The 22,225-nt window shown below is 40.1% G+C and overlaps 1 protein-coding gene across 4 annotated transcripts in view; it reads left to right on the top strand.

The window, feature by feature from the left end:
- The window catches only part of CTNND2 (catenin delta 2), a 938,532-nt gene that overhangs the window by 809,872 nt on the left and 106,435 nt on the right, over positions 1-22,225 (top strand). For 3 of the 4 annotated variants that reach the window (XM_034959737.3, XM_034959738.3, XM_014344838.4), the window contains 3 exons: positions 892-1,065; positions 15,547-15,621; positions 16,653-16,803. In XM_034959737.3, coding sequence (XP_034815628.1) covers positions 892-1,065; positions 15,547-15,621; positions 16,653-16,803 — 400 coding nt within the window. The remainder of the gene's footprint in view (positions 1-891; positions 1,066-15,546; positions 15,622-16,652; positions 16,804-22,225) is intronic. The other variant, XM_034959739.4, reaches the window with a different exon arrangement.

Here is a 22,225-nt window from a genome sequence, read left to right as displayed (position 1 = left end):
AAAGACATTGTATTAATAAATTTTTATGATAATTACAGGTATTTTATGATGCATTTTAGTTGGAATAATGTGCAAATCCCATACTACTTTGCATCCTGCTTTGCTCATTTAACTTTTATTGTTATAATTTGTCCAAGTTGCTACATAGTCTTCATAAGTATCATTCTTAATGGTTGACTGGTATTCCTTTGTGCGTGTAAGCCATAATTTCTAAATTATGGGTAATTAATTTTGAATTACACATTATCCTATTATTCATTAGATTCAATTCAAAGCAAACTTAACTATCATGATTGCTCCAAGATCTAGATTTGCCTATAGCTCATGTCATTGTATCTAATAGACTATAGCAGTTTTCTCTCTTTTATCGATTCTGTCATTTGTTAGATGCAACAATAGAACCCAATTTGTATCCATGTAACTAATTATATAGGAGTTTGTCACATTAATAATTATGCATAAGAAGTGAGGGCATTTGTTGTTGGTAACTATTATGCAACCCGGTAGTATGCTTACTATAAAATATGCTACCTTGATCTTTATCCTTCTTCCAAACTGCTCAATCAAAATTAATTCATCTCTTCCCCTTCCTTCCTACAGCAACATGTTAGAGTCGTTCTTGGAGAGCTTATCCACTTCTTCTGCCAGTTACATTCTCTTGCGTGCATACGCCAACCCACCCTCCACCCTCGATCCCAAGCTCTCGCTGGGCAGGAATGGCTTCCACTTTTAGTGATCCCTGGACTGCTGATGCAATAGCCTCCGTGCAGTCTATGTTCAGCAAATGTGATAACACTCTGCTTTTGTTTTCGCCTGTAATGTTTGAGGAAGGCAAAGTTGGGAAGCATAAAGATGTTAAAGATGTTTGCTCTCTTGTTTTTCTTCCACCAGTGGGATGGAGTAGGACCTCTTCCAGACTGTGCTGAACCACCAAAAGGGATCCAGATGCTGTGGCACCCATCAATAGTCAAACCCTACCTCACACTGCTCTCTGAGTGCTCAAATCCAGACACGCTGGAAGGGGCGGCAGGCGCCCTGCAGAACTTGGCTGCAGGGAGCTGGAAGGTATGGCCAGTTCATTACAATAAAAAGAAATCTGGAGTTATGAGCAACTCCTCAGAAAACAATATAAGTCCAGTTTTGAGAAATGCAACTCTAATAAAGATTTCTAGGATGTTAGAGAAAAAAAAATTATATTGAACTGTTTTACTTGGAAATGTATTCCTTTTAAAAATTGATCTTAAAGGCTCAGGAGTCCTTAAAGATCACTACAAACAGAGAGGACTAGATGTGGTTATAGTCACTGAAAATGCTGTGAAATGTTTTTCATTCTATTCTTGTAGCTGAGCTACTTTGTTTTCAGTGCAGATTGTGACAGGTTGATATTTTTTCAAAGCACTATCATTAACTGGTAAGAGAGTTAATGCTCAAATACCTGTGTAAAATCCCATGTGAACACTTAAAATGTACCGGGTCCCAGCCCCAAAAGAAAAGAAAAGAAAAGAACCCCTTATGTTTTTAAAGCATGGGCTTACAGAGAAGAATAGTATTGTTAGTTGACTTTGGCAAACGTGTTAAAGTAAATTTATGATTGGAGAGGAGATTAGAACAGCCTTTTTCTGAGTCCTTATAAACTGACACTGTTCCTGATTGATTTTCATAACACTCATTTTGGGCAAAAAGAGATTCACCATAGTAATTCATTCCTGAGTCTGGTCACCAATGCGCTAATTTGCTTTGTTGCATAAAAAAGTTTGACCTATTAGAAGAATGAGGGCAGGTGGGGAGAATACCAAGAGAGAAAGTTTGCACTTCTGCCATGCATGTTCCATTAATCTCATATCAAATCCTGGGGTGTGGGATATTCATCAATCACTCCTTTCCTTGACATTTATTTTCATCCAAACCATGTTAACATATACACACGGACATCAGAAGCTCAAGGCCATAGATGTCACACACACACCACACCCTGGCCTCAACATTATGTAACTACACCCTCCCCTTTGCTTATTCCTTTGGATGTCTGCCTTCTTGTCATTCTCTCTGTCATCCTTTGTTTCCATTACTACAGTCCAAGCTACAGAACTTCCTTCTTTCTCAAGTGTGCCATCCCAGCTCATGGGCGCCAGGCCCTGACAATTCTTCCTACAGAGCTAGCTGCTGCCCCATGCCAGACCCACTTCTTCTCCTAAGAGTCTTAGGAATGGGCATAATTAGCCCTTTTCTACACCCTGCCCATAGACAGCCCTAGAGTTGTACACATCTCTTGCTTGCAACCAGAGATTGGTAGAGAAAAGCTTCAAAAGCAGAGTTGCACCAGGTAGACATCCCAAGCATAGTCTTACAGGAGCAGGAAAGAGATACTAATGGAAATCACTTCCTGGAATGAGGACTTACATCTTATGTCTCTCTAAATTTAGCGTGATCTAGGAAGCTTTGACTCAAATCACAGTTCAAACCGAGGCTCCACCTTTTCTGAGCATGGTGAGCCTGGGCAAACTACAGCATATCACTGTGTCTCAGATGTGTCATCTGCAGAGAAAATCAGGGCTGCCTCACTCTACATCATGCACATCAGTCACAACGCTGGATGCAAGGATGGTAGCAAGATGTGATCGGCCAAGACACTGTATGTGCCCATGACCACTCACGTGCTCATGAGCTAAAAGACCCTACCCAGCTCCCCTGCCTTGCAGCACTAACTAGATGGGTACAGGAAAATGGGCTCTGGGCTTCAGGCATCAGCCTGACTAAGACACAAAGATCTAGATGGTGGCAAATCAGGTGTGCCATCTTAAGATGTTGTTTCTCTCTCTCTCTCTCTCTCTCTCTGTCTCTCTCTCTCTTCCTCCCTCCCTCTGTCTCTCTCTTCTTTCTCTCTTCCTTTATTTTTATCAATTATCATTTTCCTTGGGAAATACTTATTTCATTATCATGTAATAATAACAACTTAAAAGTGGAGAAATATCTTTGGCCTCTAGAAGATTTTGAATGTAAGACTTCAACCTTTCAACTCTATATTCCATATGTTCAAAAAGTAGAAATAGGAAAAATATGTAAAAGAACAAACTCAAGCTTCTAGAATTAAAATATAATGCCTCATTTACACCATGGAATACTATGCATCCATAAAAAAGGATGAGTTCATGTCCTTAGCAGGGACATGGATGGAGCTGGAAACCATCATTCTCAGCAAACTAAAACAGGAACAGAAAACCAAATACCACATGTTCTCACTCATAAGTGGGAATTGAACAATGAGAACACATGGAAACAGGGAGGAGAACATCACACACCGGGGCCTGGCAGGGGTGGGGGGCTAGGAGAGGGATAGCATTAGGAGAAATACCTAATGTAGATAACGGTTGATGGGTGCAGCAAACCACCATGGTATGTGTATACCTGTGTAACAAACCTGCACTTTCTGCACGTGTATCCCAGAACTTAAAGTATAATAAATATAATATAATAGAATGCCTGAACAAAAATTATGTGGAATGGGATTAACAGCAGATTATAAGATTACAGAATAAAAGATTAGTAACTTGAAGACAGCAATAGGAATGATCCAAAATGAAACACAAAGAAAAAAGAAGAAAAAATGAACATTGCATCAGTGAGCTTCAAGTGACCTCATATATGTGTAAACAGAGTCCCCAAATGAGAGAAGAAAGAGAACAGAAAAAAATATTTTAAAAAATAATGGTTGAAAATTTTCCAAATTTAATGAAAACTATAAACTCACAGATCTAAGCAGCTCAAGGAGCCCCAGGCACAGAAAACAGGAAGAAAAAATACCAAGGTATATTTTAATCAGATTGCTCAAAATTAGTAACGAAGAAAAAAAATCCTAAAAGCGGACAGATCAAAAAGACATGTTAAAGTACAAAGAACTGCGCCACATCTAAACACCAAATTTAAGGATCAGTGGCACTAATCATTCATTCATACAATGATTCCTTCTGAGCTGCTAAGACTGTCCTCTAGAAGAGAATTTAGTCTGTACACCCCTTATGGGCAGACCAAGCCCCATTTATCTTTCTGTCCCACTGACTACCCCTGTGATTGGCTGAGCGAAAAAATTCAAATGTGAGCATTTTTCTCAATTACTATCCATGTCTATATGTCTTCCTTGAGGGTTGCAGTGTTTTCTATTTATTAACGTCTACTAGTCAATAAGAATTTGGTAGCACATATTATGTTCTAGGCCATCCTCAGATGGTCACATTTTATGATATTTTGATTCTTTGGTTCAGCTGGCAATATACTGTCAATACAATGTAAAATTGATAGAAAGAAGTTATGAGAGAACCATTTTCTTTTCAGTGTTCAGACTGAACAATGTTTTGCAGGTTGCAGAGCTCAGTAGCAAAGGGCCAGTTCTGCGGTTCCTACTGTGCTGAGATTTCCGTGTAAGTTTGCAGGTTCCGTGTCTCAGGGGCAACCAGATCAGCTGCAAGAACTGCTTAGATATGTGTGGATCTTTCGGTGTGTAGAGTAAGAAAATGACAAGTTTAAAAAGAATTTACTATTTTTATATTTTAAGAGTCTCTTCTGCTTTACATAATGGGAATTATGGAAGAAGTATGATAATTATTCTTAATATTTTCTGGCAATAGCCTCTTACTGTTTCCAGCACAATAAATCTGTGCATTAGTTCAGCACAGTTATTCCACATATCCAGAGCGCATTTCTTTGGTAAATTTCTCTACTGCTAAGCAAGTAGAGAATAATAGGAAAATGGCAGAAAGGTCTAGAATAGCCAAAGTCAGCATAACAGAAGCTGTTCTGTTTTAGACATAGCTTAACAATGACGACCATAGATTTCCCTGTCCTTATCGGAAATCAACATGTTAAAAAATGCAAGAACTGGCCAGGTGTTGTGGCTCACGCCTGTAATCCCAACACTTTGGGAGGCTGAGGTGGATGGATCATGAGGTCAAGAGATCAAGATCATCCTGGCCCTGTCTCTATTAAAAATACAAAAATTAGCTGGGCATGGTGGCGTGTGCCTGTAGTCCCAGCTACTCAGGAGGCTGAGGCAGGAGAATCCCTTGAACCTGGGAGGCGGAGATTGCAGTGAGCCAGGATCACGCCACTGCACTCCAGCCTGGTGACAGAGTGAGACTCCATCTCAAAAAAAAAAAGCAAGAACTCTTGTAAGCAGACACATAGACCATCATAAGGAGGGAGAGTAGATACTGTGGTGGCAAAGAGAAAAGACAGAGGAGTTAGGAAAACTGAATATAAGAATGCAAGAAAGAAAAACTGTCAGAGACCATTTAATGTCATGGCTGTTCCATCTACTCTGCGAGTCATAAAGTTGGCCCTCTGTCATCAAGAAAATGTTATTACTAGTAATTTTAGAAGACAGAAAGCATTTGCAAAAGATTTCCATCCCAATGGTTAAAGTAGGATTTTGCCTCTTAGAATGTCAGTCTTGCTTATGAGAAGCACTGCTTCCCTAATAATTCTAGATAATGGGATAGTTCTCAGGCATGACAAGGGGCTGCTAAGTAATATTTGGGAGTAATTGTAAATATATACATACATATATAAAAATTTCTTATCAAAATACAAGTACACATATAGGGATCAGTCACATTATCATCATCTTTTGTATAATGTACTAATTTGCCATGTTTCATGGGAAGAGCAAGTGGACAATTCTTAGGGAAGATTTGAGAAGATTATCATGAAGCCAAGCAATGATGAATTATTATAATTTCAAGAAGACAAAGGATGAGTTGTCCAGAAACCAAACAGATAAATCCTTACTTTTAAAAAGATGATTTCAGAAAAAAGTATTGAATTATTAAAAGATTGAGTTAGGATACACAACAGCATATAGTGTTACCATCTGAAATCTAGAATTCAAAGAATGCATTTTTATAGCAACTGTTAAAATTTAGTGGTATTTCTTTAGTGTTCTTAACTTTTTATGACCCAACAAAAACAGAAATGTAGAGGTAAAATACTATAATTTTGCATGGAGACAGCTTTTTATAGACCTCATCATCTAAAACAATAATTTCTCTTTATAGGAAGATCATGCACTCTCTTTTTCTGTGACAAATTGACTAGCAAACTAGATATTCATAATGGCCCTAAACACTTTTTAAACTTTAAAACACTCATTACTTGGTTTATGAGCATCAGAAAAACATAATGTTATTATGGCAGAAGCAAAGTGATAAATGTTTTTCATTGCCAACATGGACTTCAGTTACCTTTTTCTCATTTATAGTACAATGATTTTGTTTGTTGCAGACTATTAAAACAATTGGGTATAGTGCTTTGAAGATTTCCAAAATGTGAATGAATGTTCTTTTAACTCCCGTTTATGGATTATTTCCATTGTACTTGAGCTTTCTGAAAACCCAGGATTTGAACTGTAGAAATATATCTGTACTTGCTATGAAGTCAAACATTTTAAAATCTTTGTACACTCAGTTTTCCTCCTAAAGTGTGACTCTTTTCAAAGCATCTGTTATTTGCCATTTATTTTAAAAATAAGACAGAACAAAGAGAGACTTGGATGTTAATCTATTAATATTTAATGAGCTAACGTAATAGCAACATGGACTTAGTGAAGAAGGAAACAGAATCTCTGGCCGTGTGCCCCAAATGAATAAAAAATGCAAGAGAACTGGGAAATTAGAGACTTGTCCTTAGAGAGACAGATAACAGCCTTGAGAAAGACTGACTTTAGCATAGCTTAGTAGGTAGTGTATCATGTAAAAGTGAACCAGGGCAGATTAGTGGAGTCCATCAAATGCAAGTTAAGAATCATGGTTTATCATCTAAGACAAAGTGACTTGTCTTTGTTCTAGTTAACGGTGTGATGCCAAGCTTTAGATTTAAATGTAAAGAAACAGAGTTTAGAAAGACTATGATGAAAATACAACGCGAAGCATCGTGCCTCATCAATTAGAAACTAGGCCAGTATAAACACAGAGGTGATCAGAGCACCCTGTCTAGTCAGCAGTGTCCTGGAGATGGTACACTCAGACACAGGCAATGACCAGTCTGTTGCAGGACAAGAACAGACCCACTCTATGGAGCAGGAGATGGGAGGAGCATGGCCACAACCAAGTCATTGGTCCTAATCACAGGACTCAGTGATTTCTTCCCTGCAGGACCCGGGAAGCAGCACGGATAGCAAAGATCACATCTGTGTTGCAAATGCCACATGCATCCAAATCGATAAATGGAGAAAACCCATTTTTAATAGTTTTGCATTAATTTTAGTACTGTCATTGGATGATCTGATTTCTAAAGTTCTAAATTACAGAACTTTAAAGTTGTAGAAACAGCTGAACCAGAGGGATTTCCACTTCCAGCCAAGATGCCAAGATGGAATGACAAGATTCAAATTTGCCTTTCTTCAAGGAAAAACAACAGCAACAAAGAAAAGACATATGTGAAACATTGGGGTTTTTTAGTAAGACACTAGACATTAGTCAGCAAAGGACAATGATCTCTGAAAGACAGGAAACAAAAGAAGGTGAGTCCTCTGATTGTCTCAGCTCACCACCTTGAGAGAGAGTTTCCAAGCCATGGTATGAAGATTGAGGGACCAGGGGGATCTCGGTAGACTCACTGTGTTCAGGAGATGGATCGGGGAATCGGGAGATATCAAAGTGATCAGAGTTCATAGGACAAAATATCAAAGAGGAGACAGCCACACATAACCCTAGAGATGTGCAGAGGACTCCCCTTAAATATTCAACAGAGAACTCTCAGCACATGTGTCTGAGGCAAATACCCAAGGCTGGGAAAGAAACACCTGAAATTATTAGGGAGAATGAAATCGGACACTCATGTGGGGGTGCATATAGTGCATGTTCTCAAGAGCCAGAGAAGAAAATCTCATAATCCATGGGCCACTGGGGAGAATAGTCAGTAGGGTCTTGCCTCAGTACAGAGGAATAATTAGCCCTGGACTAACCATGCTCTAGTCTTTCCTATCAAATCTTAAATTAGACCCAAAAGGATCAACAGTTTCCAAGTAAATTAACTGCATCCTAGAACAAAGCTTTAAGATACCCGTAGGAATACAAAAATATTCAGCACCCAACAAATTAAAATTGAGAATGTCTGGCATACAACTAAAAGCTATCCTGCAAGTAAATAGAAAATGCAATCCATAATAAGGAGAAAAATAAATAAATGAAAACTAACTCAGAACTGACAGATGTTAAAATTATCAAATAAACAATTATTATAACTGTATTCCATGTGTTCAAAACATTTTAAAAGTTACACATGGAAAATGTATAAAAGACTCAAATAAAACCTCTAGAGTCTGAAATGCAGTGTCTGAAATGAAAAATACATGGGGTGTGATTAACAGCAGTTTAGACATTGCAGAGGAAAAGATCAGTGAACTTGAAGACAATAGAAGCTATCCAGCATGAAACACAGAAAGAAAAAAGAAAGGTACAGATCATCTGTGGGTGTCAAGTGGCACCCGCTATATGTAGACGGAGTACCCTAATGAGAGGACAGAGAAAGGAGGAAGAGAATAGGAAAAAAATTTTGAAAAAATAATGACTGAAAATTTCCCAAATTTAATGAAACTCATACACTCACAGATCAAAGCAGCCTAAACAACCTCAAGCACAAGGAACATGAAGAAATAAAACCAAGATGCATCAAAATCAAACTGCTCAAAGTCAGCAATAAAAAGAAAATCTTCAAAGCATCCAGAGGAAGAAAAGACATGTTCCATACAAGATAAGGAAGACCGCAGATTTCTTATCAGCAACAATGCCAGTGAGAAGACAGGGAGGCAGCATCTATAAAGCACTAAAAAAAAAAAGAGAAAAAAGGCTGAACTTACTGGGCTCAATCATATATTAAATTGACTTCTAGTTTGGTGTCTAGCAGACACAGCCTATCCCTAAAGCAGTGGTCCCCAACATTTTTGGCACCAGGAACCAGTTTCGTGGAAGACAATTTTTCCGTGGATCCAATGGGGCGAGGAATAGTTTTGGAATGAAACTGTTCCACCTCAGATCATCAGGAATTAAAGTCTCATGAGGAGCATGCAACCTAGATCCCTCACATGCACAGTTCACAATAGGGTTTGTGCTCCTATGAGAATCGAATGCTGCTGCCGATCTGACAGAAGGCAGAACTCAGGCGGTAATGCTCACTCACCTACCACTCACCTGCTGTACGGCCCAGTTCCTAACAGGCCACAATACTGGTCTGCGGCCCGGGGGTTGGGGCCTTCTGCCCTAATGGGAAGTCCTAGTCCACCAATTGCACTGAGAGCACTTGTAAAACTACCTGTACATGAAACCCATTTTCAGCCCAGTTTAAGACATGGGCTAACCTGTCACCTGAGCAGTCAACTTCACAGAGGAATTCTAACACAAAAACTTAGATGAAATTGACACAGCATGATCACAGCGCTATGGTGGCTCCGGACATGCCACCTCAGTATTCTGTTCTTCAGTCCTGGAGACAAACAAGTATTCATAAGCCCTGAGTCAAAGGTTCTAGCACCACACCAGGGGCCCCAGAATGAAGGGATTTGTTTGGCTTTAGAACACACTCCCAAAGGAGCATGTAACCATTTTATTTATCTATCTATCTATTTTTTTTTTTTTTTTTTGAGACAGAGTTTCGTTCTGTCACCCAGGCTGGTGTGCAGTGGTGGGATCTTGGCTCACTGCAACCTCTGCCTCCCTGGTTCAAGGGATTCTCCTGCCTCAGTCTCCCGAGGAGCTGGTATTACAGGAGCCTGGGCCAAGCCCAGCTAATTTTTGTATTTTTAGTAGAGATGGAGTTTCACTATGTTGGCCAGGCTGGTCTCGAACTCCTGGCCTCAAGTGATCCGCCCCCCTTGGCCTCCGAAAGTGCTCGGATTACAGGCGTGAGCCACTGTGCCTAGCTGTGTAACCATTTTAAACCCTAGCAGTCGTTTTGTGGAAGTGTTTAGAATTTTTTGGCCCTGTTAGTAATTTCAGTGGCTTTGACCCTTTTTGCATAGTTCCCCTCTGTGCAGAATGCTGTTGTTAAATCATCAGACTTGATGCTGTAAATCAACCTGACATCTTTTTTCATCAATTAAACAGTTTAAAATCTCCAACTGTGGGCCAAAAAAGACAAGACAATTGAGATAAATAGATGAATATGACTCGGTCTCTTCCCTTACAATATGGTAAACATGTAAACAAAGTGTCTACAAAATCTATTATTATGTCTACAAAGTGTCTATTATTTAGGAGAGTGCTAACTGCTATAACAAAGAGACCCCCACATATGCAAATACCCAAGCGAGATAAGTTATTTTCTCCTGATGTCACAGTTAAGAGCAGGTTAAGGCAGAAGTTCCCCTCCACGAATTAATTCACCCAGGCTGATAGCTGTTCTGCCGTCTTCAATGTGTGACTTAGAGGACTGCTGTTGTCATCACTATCCACCAGCAGGAAGCAAAAACAACAGCAGCAAAAACACAAGTTCATAACAACATATGTTCTCTTATGAAAGTCAAGATCACAGCTCTATGTCCCTTCTCATAGGCTGGGCTCAGCTCCTAGCCTCTAGTACACAGATGTCTTCATAAACTCATCCCCTACCAGCAATCAATAATAATTTGCAGTAAGGTCATCTAAATCCAGATCCAAGAAAAATAAGATTCTGTATTCTGAAGAATTTGCTAATATATTTGATTTATACTAGACTATTAGAAAATAAAACACACTATCTTAGTAAAAAAATAATTGCACTGCAGTTAACTTACTACCTAAGACTTCAGCAAAAACTTTGCCTTATAGTTGCAAGACTGAAAGTGCTTATCAATAGGGCCCCTCCAAACTATGCCCTAAAGATAAATTTCAGATTTCTCCCTCCCCATATCCAAAAGAAAGAAATTGCTTAATATTCCAAAAATGGCATGTTTTCTGGTTCCAAAAGAAAAACATGAAGTCCAGATCACTTCCACCCATGAGGCACTATGTTTAAAGAGAAACAAAAAAAAGATATGTAGATGAAAAGTTTTCTGACTTAGAGCCTATTAACTTAGTACAAGAAACAACTGAATTAATTTTATTTTCCTAAATTGGATAAAAATATCACCAAATCTTCCATGTCTGTGAATGTAGTGGCTCAGAGCCTGCACCTCTCAACCACCACTCTTGTTTAGAGGGTAGCAGTGTGAGCAGTTTCATTTTGGACCTCCACTGTGGTCAGTTTCCCCTTCTCAATGGTGTATTCATGCATCACTGTTACTAAGGAACACACAGCGGTCTCAGAATAAGATCTGAGGCAGCCTGAGTCTCATACCATGCACTGTCTATCATTTAACAGGGTTGTATTCCAGAAGGCATTTCTAGATACCAGTTGCACACAAGGATGACATCTCTAATATTTGATTACATCCACAGTAAAAACAAACAAACAACCTTTTCATGTTCAGAAAGTTTCCTTTTTTAAAGAAATTTTTTAATTGAAAATTACTAATCCTTGAGATAGCTTGAGAGTCGGGGAATGAGTATGCTTCTTCCAATCTCTTCAGTGAATGCTTCCTCTGGGTCACTTTTACTTGAGCTTGACCTTCTTTGTTTGTTCTTACTACAAAAACACATCTAAATGTTTTTCCCCCCAGGAAATTATCTTGCCTGTACATTAATATTTTGAGCATTGCATAAACACATGGGCTAAAATTCAGTCTTTGCCCTAACTTGACTTACATTTTTAAAATTCAGACAAAGAAACAACAGCAACAAAATACACTAAACATGCAATAGTTGCCATTGCCTTAACCAAAATTTGTGCTTATTAAATTGATTTATTTCTTTACTAACAGAATGGAATTCTCCACTAGTCATCTTGACTAGAGATACCAGTTTTCACAATAGATTTTGAAATTTTGAAAACAAAGATATGTAAATCCATAACATAACTCTGGATGTGAAGAGCCAACACCTGACTTCTATATCCATTGCAGAGTAACCCCATCATTTGAAGGACCTTGTGCTAATACCACCCCATTATTTCATAAATCCTAGAGCAGGAACCAAGCACAGTTCTTTTCCAGCTGGGAGAATCTGGTAATTCAAATAATAATCCATTCTAGACAGAATGATCTGGGGCATACAGCAAAAGCCATGCCGTTTCCTAACATTTTATGCATTGTTTTTATAATAAACTACTGGTAAAAATAAGACTAACTAAATAAGCTTTTCAGTGCAGGAGGTGTTTCCTACCCTCTTGTCATGGGAATGAGACACCCTGGTATTGTAAATAAATTCAGAAACAAATTTAGGAATCGCATGCCATTTGTACCAAATTCATTGTATGTATTTTTCATTGGAAGAGTTTGGTTTTAAAATTTGACTTTACCTTGTTAAAAGAAAAACTGAGGATATGGCTAATTTGATAAAGAAAATTAATGGACAAATGATTATTTAACTGAAAATCATTTAATTGCAGACTGTACTTCTAACACAAGAGTACTTTTAGAATATAGAGAATTATTCAACAAATTCAGAATTTTAGCACTATAATGGATTCAGCCTCAGAAGAGAATATTTAGTACTTAAAGGAAAACACTGTCATTGTAATTTAGCAAATTATTAGGATTTCAATGAGGAAAAGCTAGTTAAATTATAGTATTAATCTCCTTTCAGGAACAAATAGGCCTTCGCAGAATCACCTCAGTTTCAGCAAGGGGGAACTTTTTGGAAAAATTATGACCATCAGTTGTATTTATAGCTGGGCTGGGATTTGTAAAAGTCAAATCCCTGGAAATCCACATTAGAATGAGACAGTCTGGCCTTAAAGGGTTAAAAGATACTGACTTCTCCTTGTTACCAAATTCTCAATACATACAACTAGGAATTTCATGGGACACAAACTTGTGTGCAAGTATCTTTGTTAATTTACTTCAGGTTCATCTCTGAGCCCTCATTTGCCTGATGCCAACAAATAGAAAGGAAAGAAATGTGAATCTCAACATTTCTAGGCAAACCCAGTCAAATTCAGCTGTTTCCCAGTCCCGTCAGTCTTCAAGCGTGGCCACATTTTACGTTCCTCACCTTCATCCTCTCCTGCCCCTGCAGTTGGTGCTAAACTTGGGGGTCTTACAGGTATAGTCCCGCACAGAGGATGCGGGTGTGGTGTCCATTTCTCAGTGTAGAATCAACTCTGTTCTATGCAGCCTCTTCTCCAGGACACACATGGACGTGGTGATTGGTGATTGGACCATCTCCGGTCCAGGGTCCTGTCTTGGCCCACACCTGCCTCCATCCCTTTTGAGCTCCCCTGAGATGCAACCACCTCCTCTCCTTAATCCAGAGAGGCACCGTCTGCTCCCACCATGTGCTCCACTGATGTGTCTCCTCCCTTCTGGCCAAGTAACCCCTCTGCAGCCCTGGGTCCTTCGTTTCTCCTCCTCAGCTAACCTACACACCCCACCCATTCAAGAACACCCTCAGCAGCTACCCCTTGCCACACTGGGGCTACACGAATCCTCCCAGCCCTCCCCAGCCCAGCAAGCCATGTCACTGATTCTGCCTTGTGGCTGCCATTCTGGGATGGTACAGGAGACTTCACTGAGTCTTGCTCAGCCACTGCAGTCATCCTAGAAGAGCAGCCAAGCTGTGGACTTTCCATTCTCCCATCTTCAAGGGGGATGTCATCCTCAGTCCCCCTTATCCATGGAGGGGGGCTTGTCCAGGAGGACTCCAGGGATCAGCTGGCAGCCCCCACAGTGCTGCCGCATCTCTTGCTTCCTCTCCAAACTGCATCCTTTCTTTCCCCAGCATGGAGGCTCTGTATTGACTAGGGAGAGGGCAAATTATTTTCTCCCTGTTCCAATTCTCTTTCAAATATATTCCATCTTTTATCTGGATCTGTGACCTCTAGCCTTAGACAATACATGTTTGCTGCTTCTCTGTCCCATGCTGACAACACTTCTTTGGGTCAAATAATGGCCTGAGCCTCTCCCCAGGAAGAGGAGTGCAAAAGCTTTGTCCCATCACCTGCAGGAAGGGATCCTTTCCTGACACAAGCGAGAAATTCCAATTAGACATGACTTCTTGTATTGGACCTACTAAATCTGGACAAATTGGTCTCATTTACTGTGATAACATTGGAAATCTTCTGTACACACACAAACATACACATAACTAACCTTTCAAAATGAAAGCTATTTTCTATGTCTCAATAATAAAAATATCAAATCTATTGTCTGGTTATCCTTTCTCTCTTAGGGAAAACACATCACTGCTCACCAGTTTCTCGTATCAAAAATGTGTCTCTATATCATCCACATTTTTGGTCCTAAGTAGCCTTTTTTGTTATTGTTGCTCTCAAATCAATTCCCAGCAAAGCTGAAGGATTCCCATTGTTCTCCAAATACCAAATCACCTTTTCATCCAGCATTGGGGGGTGTGGCTAGTACCTGGACTTCTAAGAAGGACAAAGTTATGTCCATTTATTCTTGGCTCATTTCAGATGTGGCCAGGTTCTCCTCTGTCTGTGTCTGGAAGGATGGAGGGAAAGGCTAGGTCATATCTGGGAGACTGAGCATGGAGGATTAAAGGAGAGGGGATGAGATGATGGTAGAGGGGGTATAATGTCAGCAGCATAAAAAAAGACAGATATGAAGTAACAGGACCCAGAGTCAAGGGCACAGGTGACTCCTGTGGGCAGGTTATTGAATATCTTTGTGCCTCAGTTTCCCCCTGTATAAAATAAAAATGCTGACCTCCCTGGAGTTTCAAGAATTAGAAGAGATCTCAAATATATAAGCCAGTCGCATGGGGCCTGCAAAGAAGTGGTATGGTGGAAGAGATGAACTCATCTTCCCCAGTTCATCTCTTCCCCACCAGGCTGAGGGCACATGCATCAGCCTGCCTAAGTTGCCAGGAATACCCCTGCCATCTCCCAGAAGGTCAAGAATATCTCCCCGATGTTGCAAGTTATTGTTGATGTTCCTTTTGCAATATGTCATTGTTGACCCCACACCCTGATTTGCATTCTCTTCCTTTTTCTAGCTTCTCTCCTTAGTTTTAGGGAAGATCCCAGGATTAAGTGGGCTGCATAAGCTCAGATTTCCAGGCTTTTCCAAGCTGGGGACTGGAGACTCAGCAGGGCACAAGGAATAGGGGAGGCAGATGTGTCCAGAGGAAGTCATGTTTCAGCATGTCGGTTAAATGCATCGATGGAAATTGGCATTGTACCAGGAGAAAGGGCTTCCTCCCTGGGAGGGGATGTCAGTTCCGGATTCCCACATCCCAAGAAGCAGTTTGCAAACCTCAATGTTTTGTCATGTCTGACACTTCCTAACCTTCCACTTCTTTGCTCCCTGAAAGTGGAGCTGTCAAATAGTTCACTGCAGCCAAGAGATGCTTTAGTGAGCTTTACCTGCTCCCTACCCCCTCAAGGCTTCCTAGAGCTTGAGGTACAAAGTAGGGGTGAGACAAAAGCATACAGTGTGGGTTGATGGTGATAAGAAACTGTGTGAATGTGATTTCTAATGTAGGACAGGATGAAGTTGTTTTTTTGATCTCATATTTCATGCAGGGCTGGGCTGAGGATGTGGCAGGCATGGCATATGCCCTACGTTCACTGCCAGAGGGGGCTCCCTGCCTGCCACAGGTGAGAGCCAGCTCTGGGGTGCCTGCCCCCATGGGGGAAGGGGGGTGGAGGTGGCCTGGTGGGGGGACTGGGTGGGAAAGGACTGGTCCCCAGGAGGACCCTACCACAGAATCCACAGCCTCATTGCGTGAATGTAATTTTCTTAAATCAAAATGAAATTGCAACAGGTAAAACCCTTACATTTGTGAATTTTTATATTGTACTCTCTTCTCCAGGACACTGTAGAAGAGTATACATCATACATACAAATGTCTGAAAATGTGGGCCTGCATTCTGTTAAGTGAATGGGAATGCTTTATCATCCTGATATTGCGAGGACATTTTAATATGAGACATTACCTGTGTTCCATTAAGGCTGACGACCACCAACCCAAAACAAATTTCATGTCCTGCTTTATAAAGAAGACATTGAATTATGGCCCTGAACATTATACAGTTTAACCTTAATGTTTTTTAAAAAACATTTTACCATGTGCACTCTTGCTTTTCAATGTCATATTTACATTTATCCACCCCTGCCTATTTCTGACTATTTGACTCTTTATTGTTCAGCAAACGACTTATTGACAGCACGTTCAGCAACTCACCTGTGTGCCCCATCTCCAAATTCAAAGCTGTCTTGAGAAATCACTCCCACACAACCCATTCTCATTTTCTACTTTTTCAGGGTTCTTGTTTTATTTCTCTTAATGTCACTGGCCACATCCGCTTGTCCCAAACCTCTGTATCTTGAAGCATCAAGTATACACATCACGCAAATGGCTTTCAACTTCAAGTACTGAAAACAGTGTCAAAAGAAACCTAATGTGGTTCACTGATTAACCCTGAAATCTTTGTCCCCAAGTTGAAGGCAAAAAATACAGTTAAAAAGTTTAAATGCATGTCTAACATATTCAACCCATTCTACAACTAGGTCTTGGTAATTCAACCTTTTTGGCTCCTGTAAGCAGCCGTCTGAAAACGCAAATGTACTATTTGCATGCAGGGTTTCTTCCTGTTTCTAACGCCCTTCGCCTTCCCTGTTTTTGCAGTGGTCAGTATATATCCGAGCCGCTGTCCGAAAAGAGAAAGGCCTGCCCATCCTCGTGGAGCTGCTCCGAATAGACAATGACCGTGTGGTGTGCGCAGTGGCCACTGCGCTGCGGAACATGGCCTTGGACGTCAGAAATAAGGAGCTCATCGGTATGTTCTCCCTGATTCACAGTGTCTCAAGTGTTAAGTGAAAATATTTTCTCTAGGGGTAGGTGTGGTTGAACCCGTATGCATAGCCTATGCTTACACAGAAGCCGTGCATTTATTAGCAGCCTCATTTTTTCTGCTGTCCTTCTGATTTAAATCCACTGCACTGATTCATCTTTTAGAATTTAGAGGAAAATGCGATGCTCGTTGACATTTCTAATCCTTGCAAATTAAAAAGAACCTCAGTGCTCGGCACTGGATACCGTTGTCTCAATCCTCTGAATCTCTGACAGGCTGTTTGTTTCCCATGCAGTGAACTGAGGAATTCTGATAGGATTACTTTTCTTCCCCTCTCTATTTTAAATTTATTTTGGATGAGACCATACTAGCCCTTTAATCCTATTCTTTTAAGAAATTATCTCTCTTTAATTTGGTATTCAAGAAATACAGAGGATCTTTTATTAATAAGGCACAAAAGAGGTAATACATTCACCTGTCTATTCAACAAAACTCATGGCCTGCTTTGTTCCAGGCCTGTTCTAGGCCCAGAGATTAAATCAATAAGCAAAACAGACAGAAAGCCCTGCCCTTGTGGAGTTTACATTCAAGAGAAGGAGATGTTCAAGAAGCAAACTAAACAAATGAATCACAAAATGGAGCTGAGTAAAGGGTAATTAGTGAGATTGCAAATTTCTTTTTAATTGAGATATCCACATAACATAAAATTGACCACTTTAAAGTCTACCATTTTAGTGGCATTTAGCATATTCATAATGCTGTACAATCACCACCTGTATCAAGTTTTAAAACATTTTCATCACCCCAAAGGCAAACACTGTTCCCATTAGCAATCACTCTCCATCCCCCTTCTCCAGCCCCTGGCAACCATCAATCTACTCTCTGTCTATGGATTTTCCTATTCTGGGTATTTGGTATAAATGGAATCATAGAACATATGACCTTTGTGTCTGACTTTTTTCACTTAGCATAAGGATTGTGTTTCTTTAATGGTAAACTAGTAAGTTATAATCATAGACATTCATGGGCCACAAAGTGATGTTATGATATACAGGTTGAGGGTCCCTAATCCAGAAGTCCAAAATCCTGAAATGCTGCCGAATCTGTAATTTTTTGAGTGCCAACATGATGCTCCAATGAGCATTTCCAATTTTGAATTTTTAAATTAGAGATGCTCAACCAGTATTCTTAACTGGTATGTATTCTGCCAATATTCCCAAATCCGAAAACATCTAAAATCCGAAAACACTTCTGGTCCTAAGCATTTTTGGATGAGGGGTTCTCAACCTGAATGCATACAATGTGAACTGATTAAATCAAGCTGATTAACATTTCATCTCTTCAAATAATTATCTTATCTTTGGTGGGAACATTTGAAAATTTACTCTTAGCAATTTTGAAATATGAAATACATTATTATTAACTGTAGTCACATTGTTGCATAATAAATCTCAAAAAATCTGTTCTTCTCAAGTGAAACTTTGCACCCTTCCACCAACATCTCCCCATTCCTCTTACCTTCAGACTCTCATAACCACCATTCTACCCTCTGCTTCTACAAAGCATGTTTGTGTGTGTGTGTGTGTGTGTGTGTGTGTGTGTGTGTGTGTGTGTGTGTGATGGGGTCTCATGTGTTGCTCAGGCTGGAGTGCAGTGGCATAATCTTGACTTACTGCAACCTCCACCTCCCAAGTTCAAACAATTCTCCTGCCTCAGCCTCTCGAGTAGCTGGGACTACAGGCACGTGCCACCATGCCCAACTAATTTGTGTATTTTTTAGTAGAGGTGGGGGTCTCACCATGTTGGCCAGGATGGTCTCGAACTCCTGACCTCAGGTAATCCACCCACCTCGGCCTCCCAAAGTGCTGGAATTACAGGCATGAGCCATCGGCACCCAGCCTATGCTTCTATAAATTCATTTGTTTTAGATTCTACATTTAAGTGAGATCATGTGGTGTGTGTACATATGTAAGTGGCTCATTTCACTTAGCATAATGTCCTCCAGGTTCATCCATGTTGTTGTAAAGGACAGGATTCCCTTCCTTTCTGTGGCTGAGTAGTATTCCTTTGTGTATATATACTGTATTTTATTTATTCATTTATCCATTGATGGACACTTAGATTGCTTCTATACATTAACTATTGTGAATAATGCTGGAATGAACATGAGAGTTATAAATGGTTCTGTGACATACTGATACCAGATCCTCTGGATATATACCCAGAAGTGGGATTACTGGATCATACAGTAATTCTATATTTAGCTTTTTGTAGAACCTATATACAGTTTTTCTAATCAGTACAGTAGTGGCTGTACTAATTTACATTCCCACTAATAAAGTACAAGGGTTTCTCTTTCTCTGCATCCTCACCAACACTGGTTTTCTTTTATCTTTTTTATAATAACCGTTCTGATAGGTGTGAGGTGATAGCTTGTTGTGGTTTGAATTTGCATTGCTTAGTGATATTGAACCTTTCTTCATATATCTGCTAGCCATTTGTATTTCTTCTTTTAAGTAATGTCTATTCATATCCTTTGTCCATTTTTTAATCAGGTTATTTGTTTTCTTGCTGTTGAATTGTTTGAATTCTTTATATATTTTTGATATCAACCCATAATTATATTTTTGGTTACTAATAATATTTTCTCCCAATCTGTAGGTTGTCTCTTCATTCCATTATTTTTTTTCTGTGCAGAAGCTTTTTAGTTTGATGCAATCCCATTTGTCTATCTTTTATTTTGTTGCATGAGCTTTTGGAGTCAAATCCAAAAACATTATTGCCCAGACCGGTGTCATATAGCTTTTCCTCTATGTTTTCTCCTAGAATTTTTATAGTTTAGGTCTTACATTTAAGTCTTGAATCCACTTTTAGTTGATTCTTGTATGTAAAAGTCTAGTTTCATTCTTCCATATGTGGATATCCAGTTTAGGGTTGTGATTTTCAATGCGAGGTCAAGATAGGGGTGTTTGGGAAAGTAACACTAGAGACTCAAAGGAGATGAGACAGGAAGCCATGCAGGTATTTGTGGGGGAAAAGAATCCAGGGAAAAGGCCCTGGAGAGGGAACTGGAACAGGCCAGTGGGCTCCAGGCCTTCAAGGGACCTTGTGTACCTGGCAGGGCAAGTGATAGGAGCCAAGGTCAGAGAGGCCTTCTGATGCCTCCCTCTGTAGGTGGGAAGATGCCAAGGCCAAGGCTGATTGATCTCCTGGAGAAAGATGAATCTACTGAAACCTCTCAGAGGATGACACAGTCCCCACAGGCCATTGGTCTGGCTGGTAGGCATCTGGTGTTAGGGATATCATTTCTGTAGGGTCACTAGTCCAATGACAGCATGAAATCTGGCAGCCTGAATGCAGGGAACAGAAGTCAGTAGGTAGCATCCAGAGGCTCAGCAGAAGGGAGCTGGACCAACCCCCGTGGCAAGGGTGCAGGTGATCTTGGGAACTGGGAGAAATTAGGTGACAATAGGCAAAGAGCTCAAGATTCCATTCCTGGGGCAACTGGAAGAGCAAGTGTGACTCCAAATTGCAGACAAAATGTTTTTATAGTTACATGGTTCTTTTTCCCCTATCCAAATTACAGATAGTGGTATATTAAGCCTTTTATGACCTGGGAAACAGCCACTTTTTCTCCTGCCATTTCACAATAGCCATCATATCCTCCAAGAAAAACCATATTTGCGGGTCTTCAGCCATTTATTTATTCACTGCAAGGCCAGGCTGCAAATCTGTGTCTAACAGATTCACCATACTTGTAATACATTATACAGCGGGAAATAAGCTTGCAACTTGCTATTTACACTTAGTTTGCATTTAATTTAAGGGTTATCTGTGAATTGTGTAGATTTGGTATATCTAAAGTAGGTCGTTAGCTCCATATACTCTTTTTTTTTTTTTTCGTTACACAGTTGTTTCAGACAGGACAGCACTGGGATTCCCAATAAAATCCTATCCCTTCTCTGAAAAATGGAGAAAAAAATCAATAGCTAATCAGTCTACTGCCTGGATACTAACTACTTGGTATTGTGTGTTTGTGTGTGTGTGTTTTTCTTTTGGTGGATTAAAATATAACAAAATAGTGAACTATTGATTGGTTTGACAGCTCCTAGGCATCTCTTCTTTCTCAAAAGCCAGTTATCTAGTCTTCTCTTGAAGACAGGATATTTAGACCACTATACTGCCTGTGTTCAACGAAACCTTTACTATCAAATGTCACCAGATGGGAAATGAAGCCAGTCATTTAAAAGTAGAAGGGAAAATATCTAAGTCACAGGCTTTATGAAATCAATATTTTTTTTCTTGACTGAGAATAGCAGAATTTGACAAGAACAACATTGGATTGTATTTAAGAGAGAGGAAATGTGACTTTTGCTAACTATTTTACTTTAAATACTGTACCCAAGTGGTTTTTGTAGGAAAATGCTATACAGAACTTTATACACAGAAGAAAGCTGCAGTGACTTTGAATGAAGAACAATGAAAGGTTAATCTTGGACCTCCTCTCCTCTCTATCACCTCTCACAGAAGGCTAGGGTGACGTCATACGGTTTCATGGCATTGAAGATCATCTGTATTCTGGTAACTCCAAACAGGTATCTCCAGCATGAACTTCAGATCCTGTGTCCAACTGTCTGCTCATCCTCTCCACTGGATGTCTTATGAGTGTCTCAAATATAGCATGTCCACAACCAAGGTCTCTCCCAGACCTGACCCTTCCACAGTATTCCCCCAGAAAATGACCAGTTATTCTTGCAGAGACCTGGGACAGACACCTTGGCGTCTTCTTTGACTCATATGCAATCCACCTCATACCTAATCTATCAGCAAATCTGGTTGTCCTTCTGAATTTTCGCAGACTTTAACACTTCTCTTCATCTTCATTGCTTTCTCTCTGGTCCAAAACTCTCATCATCCCTCTCCTGGCTTATTCCTGAGCACCCCCTTACCTAGTCTCCCTGTGCTTCCTTCACCCTAGATGGTCTCCTATTGCAATGGCAACCAGAGTTATCCTGTTGAAACCTTAGTCAGAGCACGTCACTCCTTCACACCAAACCCTCCTCATCTCAGTGTAAAATCAAGTCTTTGCAGGGCAGATGTGGAAGCTCCCTATGACCTCTCCAACCCCACCTAGACCTCTGGAAATTAATAAATTTTCTGAGGCCACTGGTTGACTGTGATTCCTATATTACATGCTCTGAGATCCTGCCTCAGGGAGTTTGAACTTGCTGCTTCCTGGAGTCTCTTCCTCTTGGCATTCATGCAGCTCAGTCCTCACCTCACTCACGTCTTTCCCAGAGAAGCTTTTCAGGCCACCATACTTAAAATCGTACCTCAGCTCCTTTCCCTGCTTAATTTTCTCCACAGCCCCAATTGCCTTCTAATATATAATGTATTACTTATTCAT

The sequence above is a fragment of the Pan paniscus genome, chromosome 4, assembly GCF_029289425.2.
Source record: "Pan paniscus chromosome 4, NHGRI_mPanPan1-v2.0_pri, whole genome shotgun sequence".
Lineage (NCBI taxonomy): Eukaryota > Metazoa > Chordata > Mammalia > Primates > Hominidae > Pan > Pan paniscus.
Note: the sequence above shows the minus strand (reverse complement) of the source record. Positions and strands in the feature narration are given on the sequence as shown.